The sequence below is a fragment of the Amblyomma mixtum genome, chromosome 2 (genome assembly GCF_055824585.1).
Source record: "Amblyomma mixtum isolate Tamu chromosome 2, ASM5582458v1, whole genome shotgun sequence".
Taxonomy (NCBI): domain Eukaryota; kingdom Metazoa; phylum Arthropoda; class Arachnida; order Ixodida; family Ixodidae; genus Amblyomma; species Amblyomma mixtum.
Genome location: NC_143013.1, coordinates 94007619 through 94023300, shown reverse-complemented (window position 1 = coordinate 94023300; position 15682 = coordinate 94007619). Strand labels below are relative to the sequence as shown.

The 15682-nt window shown below is 50.5% G+C and overlaps 1 protein-coding gene across 1 annotated transcript in view; it reads right to left on the bottom strand.

Annotated features, from left to right (window-relative positions):
- LOC149360205 (uncharacterized) overlaps window positions 1-15682 on the bottom strand; it is a 48266-nt gene that overhangs the window by 23659 nt on the left and 8925 nt on the right. Inside the window, exon 5 of the mRNA XM_089569214.1 lies at window positions 11778-11882. Within this exon, the coding sequence (XP_089425340.1) occupies window positions 11778-11882 (105 nt within the window). The remainder of the gene's footprint in view (window positions 1-11777; window positions 11883-15682) is intronic.

Here is a 15682-nt window from a genome sequence, read left to right as displayed (position 1 = left end):
CGCGTCAGCGGCCTCATTACCTCGTAAGCCCTGGTGGCCAGGAGCCCAAATGATTCGTTTGGGTGTTGGATCAGTGGCAGTCCGTCGTAGAATACAAGCAGCTAAGGGGGAGATCTCCCCTGCCAAGTAATGTGCACATGCTTTTCTGGAGTCCGTGATGATTATTCTCGAATTGGCGTGGGCGGCAGCAAGCGCTATCGCTACTTCCTCGGCCCGCATTGAATTCGGGGCTCGAAAGGGGAGTCCATCAACGTGCATTTCCTGGTGAACGACAGCGGCCGAGTAAAATCCCGTGGGCGATGGCCCTGCTACGTCTACATAATATACACCGGGTCGGGAGCCGTGTTATCTCTCAAGAGCCCGAGCCCGCGCTTGTCGTCTGTTTTCATGCATGTCGGTGTCCATGTTACGGGGGAGCGGGGAGACCCAGAGCATATGGCGCCATAGTACTGGGATACGCTCCGCCTCCTCTGGAGTGCAGTCGTGTTGGATGTGTAAACGGTTTAGCAGGCGGCGCCCAGGAGCCGTCTGCGTGAGCCGCGTGTATTGGTTCACGAGGTGGGCCTCCCGCAGCTCCTGGTAGGAGTTTAGCACCCCCAATGCCTTGAGTTTGGCATTAGAGGTAGCCACCGGGAGATCCAGGGCTCGCTTAGTTGCCTTGCGGATGATGGCGTCTATTCGCGCCTCGTCTTGCTTAGTAGTGTGGAGATATGGCACGGCGTAGAGGATCCGGCTAGTCACGAAGGCATAGACGAGCCGAAGCGCGTCCCTGCCCCGCAGACCACCCCGCTTGTTGGAAACGCGGCGGATCATGCGCCCTACCTGTTCGCCTACTCTCTTGAGTTTCGCAATAGTGGAGTCCGGTCTGAGTCTCTGGTGAATGAAAAGGCCCAGAATACGGAGCTCCTCCACCTCTCTAATAGGACCTCCTGACAGAGAGATGTGTATTGCTGTCCTATCCTTTGGGTTCGCTCTGACATGCAGAAGCTCTGATTTCGCTGGAGCACATTGGAGCCCACAGTCATTAGCATACGCATCGACTATGGAAGCAGCCTGCTGAAGGCGGTCCTCCATGTCCCCAAGGCTCCCCTGAGTGGTCCAAATTGTAATATCATCTGCATATAACGCGTGTTGAATGCCTTCCACCCGGGCCAATTGGCTTGGGAGGCGCATCATAGCAATGTTGAACAGGAGCGGTGATAACACTGCTCCCTGAGGGGTACCCCGTGTTCCCATCATGTAAGGGCCGTATTCCTCGCCCTCAATCCGAAGAAAGGCCTGGCGATTAGACAAGAAATCTCTTACATACGGGTAGGTCCTAGCCCCACAATCGGTAGAACTCAAGTTGGCCAGGATGCTTCCGTGTTTCACATTGTCGAAAGCCCCTTTCAGATCAAGGGCGAGGATGGTTTTGTCATTGTGTTGCATAGTTGTCGGTCGTATTACATCCCTGTGCAGCTGGAGAAGGACATCCTGTGCAGACATGTGAGGGCGAAACCCGAACATGGTGACTGCAAAGAAGCCCTTACTCTCCAGGTATGGAGAGAGGCGATCCCGTACCATCGTCTCCATAAGCTTGCCCGCACATGAGGTCACTGATATGGGCCTCAGGTTGTCCGTATTCACGGCCTTACCTGTTTTAGGGATAAACGTCACAAGTGACGTTTTCCACTCGGGAGGGAGTGGACGCCCGTCCCAGATCTGGTTGATGTATTCTAATAAATGAAGGTAGGCTGAGTCCGGTAGATTCGCCAACAGGTTCACTGTTATGTGGTCCCGTCCCGGAGCCGTACCCCGGCGCATTTTTGCTAAGGCCGCCTTAAGGTCGTGCAACTCAAAAGGGGCATCGAGTGTTTCATTACGCCTGCCAGAGTACATGTACTGTGGCCCAGGCGGGTCCTCCATACGACACAGATATCTGTCGCACAGAGTGTCCGCAAGTTGCGCCGTCGTACCTTGGAACCCTTGCAGAGCCCGCCGGAGCTGCTTTTGCGTCTCCCCTCTCGTTTGGGAGGGGTCGATTAGACTGCGAAAGAGACGTCACGTCCCCTTCGAGCTCATCTGATGAGCTGCGGCGTCGCAGCGTGCTATCCAATTTTAATCTGAGAGCTCGGCAGCATACGCTGCAGCCTGCTCTGTGAGTTTGGCTATGCGGTCGCGTAATTTGCGATTAGTTTTCTGCTTTTTCCACCGTTTAGTTAAGCTCCGGCGCGCCCCCCACAAATGCAGGAGGTGGGTGTCCACTGCGGGGATCTCTTCGGTGGTTTGTAGTGTTGTGACGTGTTGTTTCTGAATGTTGTGTATGTGGTTAGCCCATTCCGCGTAGCCGCCGGAAAATAGTACGGGAGGGATAGTGTGATACCGGAATTTGTGCCAATCGGTCAGCTTGGCCTGACCCTATTTTTTGCGCGCTGCCTTTGCCTCGACTGTAATCCGGAGAAGGAGGTGATCGCTGCCTAGAGAATCTCCCAAGTTCTCCCATGCAGCCGCTCTAGCTTTTTTAACGAGAGAAAGGTCTGGACACGTGTCGCGGGTTACCGAATTCCCCACTCGAGTGGGATACGCCGGGTCCGTGAGCAACGTGAGGCTGAGGGTGGAGATGAGCTCTGCCAGCTTACGTCCTCTTGCCTGTTCGAAGTGGTAGCCCCAATGAAGGCTGGGAGCATTGAAGTCTCCAACGATCACTAGAGGCTCTGTGGCTGCCAATTTTATCGCGCGAAGGAAGATTTCATTGAAAGTTACGCGCGGCTTACGCGGAGGGCAGTATATGTTGAGGATATCTATTGACGGGTCGCGGCGTCTGAGAGGCAGTACTCGGACCATTGTATATTCTTGCTCGGTACTAAAGTCTAAGTCGACCTGAACCACGGTGTAAGCCTTATTCACCAGGATGCACGTAGAGGGGGCCCCCTTGAAAGGTGCTGTAGCCTGATAAGTTAGCGTCTATGCCGGGCTCCTGTAGGGCAATGAGCGCCGGCATGTCACCTAGGGACTGCAGGTAAAGCTGGAGGTGTGACCGCTTTTTCCAAGATCTGAAACCCCAGCAGTTCCATTGGATGATCTGGAATTTTTCAAAGATTTTAGCATTCCTATTACATCTGCTAGCCATCTTGTCGCATTTATTTAAGGGTGATCGGAATAGCTCTGGCCGGGAGCCGGCGCAACCCCAGTGAGGGGCCGCACCGACCCACCAGCTGCCGAGCCTGAACCATGTTCCTCCGCTGCCTGACGGAAGGCTGTCTTACGTTTGAGGTGAGGGGATTCGCAGCTTGTGGCGTTCTTAATTTTGGTGCTGACCCAGGGCTGCACGGCTTTAAGGACCGAGTCAGTGACCTGGGCCATAAGGTCGGGAAGTGCTTGCGTTAAAGCTGCCTTGAACATGTCCTGGAAGGACTCGCAGACTGCTGACATGATTTGGTTCGGGAGGGCCGCCACTTGCTCCTCCAGTTGCTCGGTTTGGCGCTGCAGTGCCTCTAGGCCGGCGACGCGACCAGCTGAACCAACTACCGTGTCCCCGCTCTGCCACGAGACGCTAGCGAGGCAAGATGTTACGGATGATCCGTCATCCTCGTCGTCTGGCTCAGCTTCTTGCATTGGTTCAGATGACCCGGCCTGTTTGGCCTCTAATTCCTGAATTTTGCGCGCTAGAATTTGGTTCTGGCGCCTGAGCTCCTCTACCTGCTGCTGTAGGGCGGTTTCGGTAGGGGAGGGACGGGTAGGGGAGGGACGGGTAGGGGGCCCGGAGACTGCCCTACTCCAACTGCTCACCTGTGGTTGGACGGGTGCCAAGGGCGGGAAGTCCCTGGCGTTGAGGACCGGGGGCGCCGCCTGGGTCGCGGACTTGACAGGTTTCGATGGCCCGGTTTTGGCCTTGGTTTCCTGATCGGCTGACGCTTTCTTGGCCTTGGGCGGAGGAGCCTGCTTGGGCCCCGTCTTTGTCTTCGGTTTGGATCCTGATGGGGAGCTGGGTTTGATGGGTTTCCGGAACCGCCCGGCACAGCCAGGAGCTCCGGTAGGGTAGCCGCCTCCGCAGATGAGCCAGCTCGGAACGCAGTCATGTTCCGCCGGGCCGTCAGGAGTGGCATCGGGAACCTGGACTCCGCAGCGTTTGCAGCGCCCCGGCTGCGGTCGCGGGCACGCATCGGCCCGATGGCCCACTGTGCCACAGCGGTGGCATGCAGGCACTGTTTTCTTGTACAGGCGAACAGGGAGCCGTTCGTAGCTGTACAACACCGTCCGTGGCACCTTAGTCCCCGCGAAGGTGATCACCGCAACCGGGGTTCCCCCCAGCTTGCGCACAGACACCACATTTGGTTCCGCACAGAGTTTTCTTTTAACGGTTTCAGACGTTTCGTCAGGCGAAACACTCACGACGCCGCGACAGAACGCACCGGAGAGTTTGGGGTGTCCCCGGAACGGTAGCTCGCGTTCCCCAACCCGCAGCACAACATCCCGGAGTAGCTTCTCCGCGGCGTCGACTGATTTCAACGCACATACTAGCACGTTTTGGTCCCAAACAGGCCACACCGCAAGTCCTGCATTTGCGTCGTCCCCGAGGATGCTGCGGATTGCAGCGCCGGCTTGTCCGGGACCAAAAGTTGCTCTGAGGTCGACCGTGTTTCGCGGTTTCAGCACCACGACGATGTCTTTTTCGATACGCGGCGTGTTCTGCGGCCGCCACCGGAGTTGCCTGGAGCGCTTCGAGGTTGCGTTCGAGGTTGCGTTCGTAGAGCTAGCCGGCGCCTGTTGCTGGGTGGCACCAGCACCAGCGTCCCTCGATTCCGCCGCCGCGTTCTTCTTTCCGCGCCAGACGCGGACCATATCTTCAAGGTAATCGTCCTCGGTTGGTAGAGGATCCTCGCCTTGAGTAGTACCCTCGGATTGGTTTGTATCCATTGTTACGATCCGCAAGGACTGTGGGTCGTACCGGTGACTTGATTTGGAGCCGCCGAGGCCGAGGGATCGCCGACCGGGGCAATCGCAGGCCCCGGCGCCGTTAGGCTTAGCACCACCGCGGCGTGACGAAGACTTCAAATGCCCGAAAAGTGGTCAAAAATTGGCCCCACCTTTACAAACGTGGTGTAGACGGGTGCCGCTGAGGTTCCTGGAGACGATGGTACCAGGCTTACAGGGGGAAAACTTGATGTATCGCAATTGAATGCGAGCTATCACGGAGCCGACGCGTCATGCGACCGCTCCCGTCACCGACGCGACGCTCTTCCTCCCGCAGGGAGCATGCTACCTTTGGTAGCATATACAGTCAGGTCAATGGCAACGACACCGCCGCGCTCGAGGAGCTGGGTTGGGCTATTTTAGTATGCTTCGCATAAAACGCGACTCGAGCTTTCTAGAAGCCTCTCTCCCCGCCTGACCAAAGGCGATGCGCGCCCGGCCGGACGGTTGATGCTGTGTGTATGTGAGTGCTTGACTTGGAGCGTAGAAACGAGCAGACGCGGCGTGTTCCTCATATGAAGGACATTCAGCGAGGTAGGACAGCCGGTACCGTAGTCAAGTTTCCGACAAGCGCTCCCGCACGACTTCCGGATCGACACCACTCGCCCAGCCAGGCACCAGCAAGGCAGCGCGAGCCAGCCGTCGTGACGGCCCCATCGGGATCGTACGGTCTGCGGACTATCGCAGTGCTCGGTGAACCAATTGGATTCTGTACTGTTTGCCTCACTCCTGTATTAGTGCACTTTAGGTGCAAGATCCTCCTTGTATATTAACGTCTCTATAGCGTTACTTTTGATGCGTTGCATTGTTTTGTAGATCACTCTGTATGTGTTCTTACGAGTGTTAAGAAATTCATCTGTATTCTCTCTCTGCTATATAGAGTTTGTTTTGTTTGTGAACCTTTGACTGCGACCAATTTTCCGACTTGCGACCGGCAAAAGCTGGCACCAAACGACAACCCCTCTTTGTCACTTGGTAGCTGGAATCTGGCTGAGCTTGCCACACTGAGTCGAAGATATCTCCTCTGAAACCGAGACCGCCACCCCCACACGCTATAACGGTGTCTGCACACAAGTGCGCATTGGTGACAACTTCCTCCGTGTTGCAACAGCCGACAGTGGAAGGCTGTTTGAAGGCGATCTCTTCAGGGCATTGCCAACTGTCCTCGCAGTCTACCACGTCACAACCCTGCATATCGTCCGTCGACAAACCGAATGACTGTAAGGGTTCAACGTCAGACACTCTTATCGCCCTCAAAACTCGAACTTCATGGTTGAACATCCATCTGTTCGCCTTGTCCCTCCTTCGGTAAGCGATAAAAGAATTACTGGGATGTACTGATGCCGAGGAGGTCTACGGTACGAATTCTTCTCCCCATTTGCAGCTTGCATCATCCGCTAGCCTACACTGAGCAACTTCAGTCACTCTTTGTACTCTTGCGGCTTGCTCCAGGTCGACAGCTCTCCACTTTTGACGACGTTTTCGCAAGGATGGACCTAGCTTCCTCGACTCACGTTTTTGTGCGCAGCTGAGGCATCCGATTAGTCCTCACTTCACCATACAATGGCCCGTTCGATTTACTACAGCGCGCAGGATAGACTTTCACCGTGTCTGTCAATAGACGTGAGTACGCGGTGGCAATCTACCATCTAAAGCTAGCATACATGGCGGGCTCGTGTTTGTGCTAATTGGTGTTTCACTTTCGCACCCTTACCCGAGGCCGCCTCTAGATCGTGCTCCATGCACAAGCAAGTGTCCTGGTAATCAGCTCGACCACAGCGGCATTTTCGTTCAGCAGGGTTGGATCCCTGTAGTGGCGCTAACCACATAGCATCCATTAACATCCGCGTGGGCAGAGCACACTGGTGTTTCGAGCGCCGGCATCCTCGGTGCGGAAGGCAAGTGAATAAAGCGATCGTCTCACCGCTGTTCTGCTGCTGGCAAGCTATTCTCACACTGCTAGCTGTCTTCGCTCGCCTACGCACGTCTGTCTATAACGTAAGAATCTCGTGTCCCCACAAATACTTTCGAAATTCAAAGGTGAACAGCCGCCGCCATAGCTAAGTTGGTAGATTGTGAGTTAAGGTCGCAACGGTAGCACTAGTTGCCTCCTGTTTTCTTCTGTAATCTAAAATAGTCATGAAAATTAGTTCTCACTGTAATCAATACCGAAATTTAAAAAGTAACTTTCCCCCATGTCTTTTTTTATAAGTGTAAACGACTGTTGGTTTACTTTGTATGCATATGCTTACGGGCTCCTAATCTGTTTACTCTTGTCTGCTCAATTGAATAGTGAGGGCCTCGATTCTGGCAGCCTTCACATAGGCAGCGTAACAGGGTTCTCGCATAGCAGACACATAAGTTTGTCAACACCAAAATGCGAACGTTAGCATTTAGATTTTTGACACGATAGCGTTAATTGTTCCGTTCAGCGGAAAACTCGGCCTTTTGACGTCATCACAATCTGCCGACCAGATTTTGAGCAAACTGCCCCTAGTGGCAAGTGGCAGATAAATCAATGCTTCGTCGCTAGAGTTTGCTAGGGAACAGTAACCTGAGCCTCACAAGCGCCACCAGTGGCTGTATCTGAAACTGCCACCTGCCGGGTGATCGGCGCATAGCTTAACCGTTGCGCCACAGCGCTAGGAATCGCGTGAGGACTCCGCGCGAAGTATGAGCGCAGAGTAGAGACTGACCAATTCCGCATATATAGGCACTAACCCATTCAGGCTCTCGCGTCATACCCTTAAGTCCGAGCTTAAGCGTCCCCTCCTGTTTTGTTTGAGAAACAAAAACCCAAATGGCAGCACACTGTTTAAACAGAGCAGAATGACAATGTAGTATCCAAAAACTTATGAAAAAAATTACCGACGATTACGTTATTTCCTAATGCGAAATTTGAGCGCAGCAAAAAGCTGTTTCACCTTTTCGATAGATTGAGGCAAAGAAATCGAGCAACACATGTATGCGCTATCACAGAGTTTTTTTTTATTTTTCACACGTATTCCTTTAACAAAGATTCCACTAGCAGTTCTTGACAGTCATGAATGAAGCTTTGTGGTCCGAGAAATAGACTGATATATGTTAGACTTGGTACACCAATGCTTGATTCTCAAAGACGAGATCTATACAAGTGCCTCGCGAGGTTGTCACAGCCGTGGGACGCGTTACGAGCGAGAGGAACGGGATGATCTCCCGCATAAGTGTTAGGAAATTGCTGTTTGTCTTTATGTCAACATTAAAGTCCCCCACTACTAACATCGGTGTGGATCGATGGACGGTTAATGCGAGTTGCAGGAAGTGCACGACGTCTTTCGTGAGTGCGGTAGGGGCGAAGTAGGCAGCTACTACCAGCAAGCCATTGGGCAACTTTGCGGCGCACAGTTCGCCAAGTTCATGTGACGTGCCAAACATTTCGACTGGTATTGCAGAGAGACCTGTGCGCAAGTAGATAGCGACTCCCGCCGCTCTGTTGTGGTCTCTGCGAGCACCACAGCAGTATAGGAAATCTATGATTTCGAGAGGCTCTTCGGGATCCATCCAGGTTTCAGCAAAGCAAAGTACAGAGGAATGGCGCAGAATGTGATCGTGGTGTACGTCCTTGGCATGTGCGGCAAGGGAGCGTACGTTAAGAATGTGGTTGTGAATGATGAATCAAGTGCTGCCAGCGAATGACGCGTCCATTGGCTGTCTGCGTGTGTTACTGATGTGTGGTTAACATGTTAAGCTTCGCCTGTAAGAGTGGAACGTGACAGCGTCTTGCAACGCTGCCAGGGAGTCCACAGAACGCCATCGCCAATTCGGCTGTACGCCTTGCTGGACGGTAAATTTATTTTTTGAGGAAAGGAAATGTATCTCCCTCGCATATCTGGGTGGACACCTGCACCTCGCCGTAAGGGGAAGGGGGAAGATGGGAGTGAACGAAGACGCCGTATTAGCTAGACGCGCCTTTGTTCATTCCAAACCATTCAGCTGGCATTACGGAGTGGCTAGCGTGCTCGTATCGCACTCCGGAGACCCTGGTTCGATTCCCCAACTCGACCAATTTCGTTCTCGGTTTTATAGATTTATGCGGTCTAACTAGAAAGGTTAATTAGGCTATTTCATATTTACATTATTGCATTTCTATCCATCGTGTTCTGTCATTAACCTGTCAATTGTTGGAACTGTCTAGGATGTTCGACACAACGTATATGAAACGAGCAACGTCGACGTTGCTCGTTCATATACGTTGTGTCGAACATCCTAGAGTGGATCTCGCTTCGGCGAGCGCGGCTTCGGCCGCTTATCTGATTTTTTCAGCAGCGTCCGCTCCGGCGGACGCAGTTGTTGCTGCGACGCGCGTCTTTTCTTGCCTTTTTCTCTTTCCTCTGATCTCTTACCTCTCCTCTATCTGCACGTTGGCAGCGGTGGTGGCTTGGCTAGAGCCAGTAGCAGGCCCGTGCAATTTCCTTTTCATCCTTCTCTCAGTCACAACAACAACAACAACACTTACTGAGTGGGGAAGTGCGTGGTGGTGGTGGGAACGCGGCTTCGTACTTATCTGTTTTTTTTTTCAGCAGCGTCTCCTTCCGCGGACGCTGTTGTCGCTGCGGCGCGCGTCTTTCTTTTCTTTTCTTCTGACCTCTTCATTCTCCTCTATATTAATTAGGATAATTGATTAATTAAGCAATTAACTAAACTCAGTCCAACTTAGTTGCAGCATCACTATACGATCCCTTTGATTGGTTGCATGGTTACTAGCCAAAGTACAATTGGCCCCATTTGAAATTCGCACACTGTGACGTCACGAGCATTTCGACCAATTGAAAAGCATGACATTGGGGGCGCAGCTGGTTACGAGGCCGACGCCGACGCGAAACCCAGGAACGGACGCCAAAGAGCTGCGCTCTAAAACACAAAACAGGGCAGATGGGGTTCTGAGTTGCCCTTCAGACCAGTTACTATGCAATTAGACGCAGAGTTGCACAGAACTGTCCTTAGTGTGTTACATCACTGCTTATAGGGGTACGCCACTTAGTTACTCATGACAGGAACGATTAACTGCCAAAGACATTGAGCGGAGGTAGAACACCACGCAGGCCTCCGTGCAGCGCCTTCTCAGGTTAATTGTGGGTCTTTGGCCAAACCTTGAGTAGAAGAAAAAACCTTGTGCCATGGCGCTCTTTGGCAGCAGATGCCCTTGTTCCACAAAAATTCATCATCATCATCCGTTTAATTGTCCCTGTCACGTTTCACTGTCCCTTTCTTGTGAATATTCCGACAGCTGCTAACTTAGCCGATAACGCAACAAAGCGACTTAGTTGTTTGGAATCCATGTAAATACCGCGCTGCTGGTATGCGTAGACAAACTGACACAGAGGAGCTATTGCTATTCTTACTTAGTGTCCGTTCGTTTGTGCATCTCTGTAGCACGCTATGAACGTGGTAACATGGCATGCATACTTTCTCCCCTATCACTGAAACTTCCTTCCTTAAGCCTCAAAGTTTCGTGCGTAGTCTGCAGGACTGGACAGCCATCGTCTTCACGGGTAGCCCTCGGGTAATGTAAGTCCTGCATCTTCTGCCCTCGTTCGAGGTGAACATCCTAATACAAATACGCAAACATTCGTGCCTTGCGATCACTAACGCCAAGCGAAGAGCTCCAGCTTCAGTGGGGAGTGTTAGTGGTCCCGTATGTTCCTATTTTTAAAAAATAAGGCAGGAGAAAGCGCTTAAAAATCCCTTACAACGACATTTCTGGTACTTGCGCCAACGGTCAAAGGACCATGACTGAATTAGAATGCGTACAGTGCGGATATCACGACAGTCAACATTTTATTCAGATCCATTGCTCTAAATTCCTGTCAGCATCAAGAAAGAGCAGAGGGAATAAAAAAAAAGGGGGGGGGGGGGACAAAAAATTCAGGGGGGATCTTTGTTGACCTAAACTGTGGTGAGGCGAAAGCCTTAACCGCAGGGTTGCTGCCTGTGCCACTGATGTGTGGTTAAGATATTAAGCTTCGCATGTAAGAGTGGAATGCGACAGCGGCTTGCAACGCTGCCACGGAGTCCACAGAACGCCATCTCCTGTTCGGCTATACGCCTTGCTCGTCGGTAAATTGGTTTTTGAGGAAAGGAAATTTATCTGTCTCGCATATCTCGGTGGACACCTGAACCTCGCCGTAATGGGAAGGGAGGAAGATGGGAGTTACCGAAGACACCGTATTCACTAGACGCGCCTTTGTTCGTTCCTAACCATCGAGCTGACGTGGCGGAGTGGTTAGCGTGCTCGTCTCGCACACCGGAGACCCTGGTTCTATTCCCCAACGCGGCCAATTTCCTACTCGGTTTTGTTTATTTATCTGGTCTGACTAGAAGGGTTAATTAGGCTAATTGGTCAATTAACGGATTAACTAAACTCAGTCCCGCTTACTTGGAGTATCACTATACGATCCCTTTAATTGGTTGCATGTTTACTAGCCAAAGTACAATTGGCCCCGTTTGAAATTTGCGCACTGTGACGTCACGACCGTTTCGACTAATTGAAAAGCGTGACATTTCTGTCGACAACTCCTGCTTACAACGATGAGGCATTAAAGGCTTCCGCCTTAAGAACAGACTAGCGACAGAGGCGAGAACACAAATTGTTTACGGCTTCAATCCTGGCTCAAAGAAACGAGGCACAGAGGGCAAAGTTCTGTAAACAATGGGATGCCCGACACCAGTCCGGTGGAATGTGAAAATTCACTGCTGCATCGCGTATGCCACCATTGAGTGCCTTTTGCTTCACATTGAATGCACCAACACAGTGAGCTCGAAAGTAAATAAAGTGCACCACTCACGAATTCCGGCATGGTGTAGTTGGCCGAGAGGAAGCCGATGACAGCGTCCGCGACGCAGTCAAAGGATGCCCACAACCCAGAAATTTGGATCAGCCTCCCGTTCTCCTGCGCAGTCGTAACAGCAAGCATTTTCGGTATCGTCATTACACCAAGGCTACTGCTTTTGTGGCATCTGACGTTAAAAAACCCCATGTAAACAAAATCAATCCGAAGCCCTCCACTGCGGTGCCTCTAACTCTTTCTTTCAAACCCTCCTTCGTTTCATCCCGCTGTCCGCAGTTGAGGTCTTCACCTGGAGTGAGACAGTTTACGTGGCTTTCCATTCTTCACAACTGATTGTTATTATTATTCACTGCAATGTTTATTTTAACGCGCGTTCCTATTCTTTCAACCAACCTGTTAATTTGCTTGTTTTTACTTTTACAACAATGGTGCCTTATTGTGGAATGCTTCCCTACGTCGTTATCATCAGCCTGACTACACCGACTGCAGGGCAAAGGCCTCTCCCATGCCTCTCCAATTAACCCTGTCCTTCGCCAGTTGCGGCTACCGTATACCCGCAAACTTCTTAATCTCATCCGCCCACCTTACTTTCTGCCTCCCCCTGCTACGCTTGCCTCTCTTGAAATCCACTCCGTTACCCTTAACGACCAGCGGTTATATTGCCTTAGCAGTACATGCCCTGCCCAAACCGATTTCTTCCTCTTGATTTCGAATAGGATGCCATTAACCCGCGTTTGTTCCCTCACCAACTCCGCCCACATCCGACCTCTTAACGTTACACCTATCATTTTTCTTTCCATAGCTATCTGCGTTGTCCTTTACTTAAGCTGAACCCTCTTTCTTAGCCTCCACGTTTCTGCCCCATAGGTCAGTACCGGTAATATACAGCTATTGTATACTTTTCCCTTGAGAGATATTGATAAACTGCCATTCATGATCTGAGAGATCCTGCCATATGCGCTCCACCCAATTCTTATTCTTCTAGTTATTTCCCTCTCATGATCTGGATCAGCGGTCACTAACTACCCTAAGTAGATGCATTCCCCTACCACCTTCAGGACCTCGCTACCAATTGTCGACTGCTGATCCCGTGCAAGTCTGTTGAATATTACTTTGGTTTTCCGCATGTTAATTTTTAGCCCCGCCGTTCTGCTCTGCCTGTCTAACTCATTGATCATGCTCTGCAGTTCACATCCTGAGTGACTTAGCAAGGCAATATCATCAGCGAATCGCAGACTTCTTAGGTATTCTTCATTAATTCTTATCCCCAGCTGTTCCTATTTCGGGCCTCGAATACCTCCTTCAAACAGGCGGTGAATAGCATATGTGAGATCGTGTCTCCCTACCTGACACATTTCCTTATTGGAATCTTGTTGCTGACTTTATGGAGAACTATGGCAGCTGTGCAATCGTTATAAAAATCTTCCAATATATTAACATAACACTTTCCTACACCCTGATTCCGCAATGCCTGCATGACTGCTGAGGTTTCTACTGAGTCGAATGCTCTCTCGTAATCAATGAACGCTCTATATAGGCTATAATCTGCGCATTTCTCGATCACCTGACTGATAGCATGAATATGGTCTATTGTCGAGTACCCTTTACGAAAGCCTGCCTTATCATTTGGTTGATTCAACTCTGAGGTTGTCCTGATCCTATTAGCGATTACCTAAGTAAATACCTTGTAGGCACCAGACAGTAAGCTGATCGGTCTGTAATTCTTCAAGTTCTTGACACCTCCTTTCTTACAATTTAAGATAATGTTAGCGTTCTTCCAAGCTCTAGGTACGTCCGAGGTCACAAGGCATTGCGTATACAGGGTGGCTAGTTTTTCTAGCACAATCTCTCCTCCAACCTTCAACAAATCTGCTGTGACCTGATCCTCACCAGTTGTTTTCCCCCTTTGCATTGCTCCTAATGCTTTCTTACTTTCTCCCTCGTTATTGGCAGGATGTCCCATTGCTGTGCTCTAATGCCGCTCTCAGTAGCATTCTGATTACAGTCGCTACTGCATCGATTTGTGTAGAACTCTTGGGGCACTTTAACTATCTTATCCATATTGCTAGTGTCATTGCCCTCTTTGTCTCTTGCCCTCTTTTACTACTATGCCTAGGTTCCTCTTCACTGCTTTTAGGCTACCGTGTTAAGCTTCCTGGCGTCGGCTACCTTACGCTTATTTATTAACTTCGACAGCTCTACTAGTTCTATTCTGTCTGTGGAGTTAGACGTCCTCATGCTTTGGAATTTCTTAATCAGATCTTTAGTCTCCTGAGATAGCTTCCCGTTATTCTGTCGAACCATGCTACCGCCTACTTCTACGGCGCACTCCGCAATGATATCTGTGAGATGATCGTTCATTTTTTCGACATTACGGTCCTCTTCTTTAGTTAAAGCTGAAAATCTGTTCTGTAGCAAAATTCTGGATTCCTCTACTTTCCCTCTTAATGCTAACTCGTTAATAGACTTCCGCTTCACTAATTTTCTCCGTTCCCTTTTCAAGTCTAAGCTGATACCAAACTTTACCATTCTGTGGTCGCTACAACGGATCTTTCCGAGGACATCCACATCCTCTACGAAGCCAGGGTGGGCGCACAGTATGTACAGATGTACATCTGTTGTCATTCATCGTGGAAACTATGTGCATTATTATTTTGCCTATTCTCTGATGCAGCGAATAGTTTCCACTGCTTTCGCGTAATGCCCTCTTACCCTAACGCACTCTACTGGAATGTCGTTCAGATGCTGTATGACCCGGGCGTAGCGCTGAAATTCATTAATTCACTCAGTCTTTATTTCGAGCCAAAAAACACCGCAGATGATTGGCATTGGGGCACGATGTTGTAATGGCTACCAAAGTATTCAATGAGCATCATAAATCACAAAAAATTACACAAAATTCTGCAATGTGAGAAGAATCTAAGTTTGTAAAGTTTCCAACACTTCCAGGCGCCTGCATAATATCCGAAAGGTAAAAGGTATAAACTGCCCTCTTTCTTAGACAGTGACCTGAGAGTGTTGTTCTATGCGTAACTGAACCTTTTCGGCGCTTGTCTCGAACGAATACATAAAAAAAAATACGGTGGCGTTGTGGCAGAGCATTCGCCTCGAAATCAGGAGGTGCTGGGTTCGATCTCCAGTGCCACCAGGTGCCCACCGGTTTTCTAATGAGTACAAGATACGCCCGGTCCACTGTCCGGCTCTTCAGGAGTCAAATGCTTGGAAAATGGTCTTTGGTGACCCCACCCACCCTCGTTGGAAAATCTACGCGCGAGGGACCAAAATGTGCCTTATTCGGCAAAACTCATCCCGTCGTGGCCTTGTTTCGCGAAGGTGGGGTTCTTTGACTCATTTCCCAAGCAATTCACCCAGAGAAACGGAGAACCAAGACAGGGGAAAGCTTGTACCCACTTTATCATCGGTGGGTACCTGATGGCACAGGGGATCGAACCCCGTACCTCCTGCATGTGAGGCGGATGCTCAGGCCACTATAGGCCATCATTTTTTTTGTCTTGCTTTAGCCCCTCTCCTCTTTAATGTACCATGTACACCTGTAGGTAAAATAAATAAATAAATACACAAGTAACACGCAGGTGCAAGCTGTTTACACGATCAGACACATTAATTTCTCTGTGAACAATATTATACAAAAAATAGCGTCCCGACAGCCTACGGCCACTTAGTGGTTTCAACGGTATGCTTTGAGTAGGAATACATAGTCGATATAAACCCATTTTGAAAATACCTATCATCCCGACCAAGCATATCTGCACTGCCTAAATGGCATTCAGCAAAGCGGAAAGTTGGGCGAGTTGGATAACGTTCATGATGTAAAAAATAGCGCACAGGGAACTTTCCGTCGTTTACTTTCCGTCTCTTGTGTTCCCTGTGCGCTATTTTTT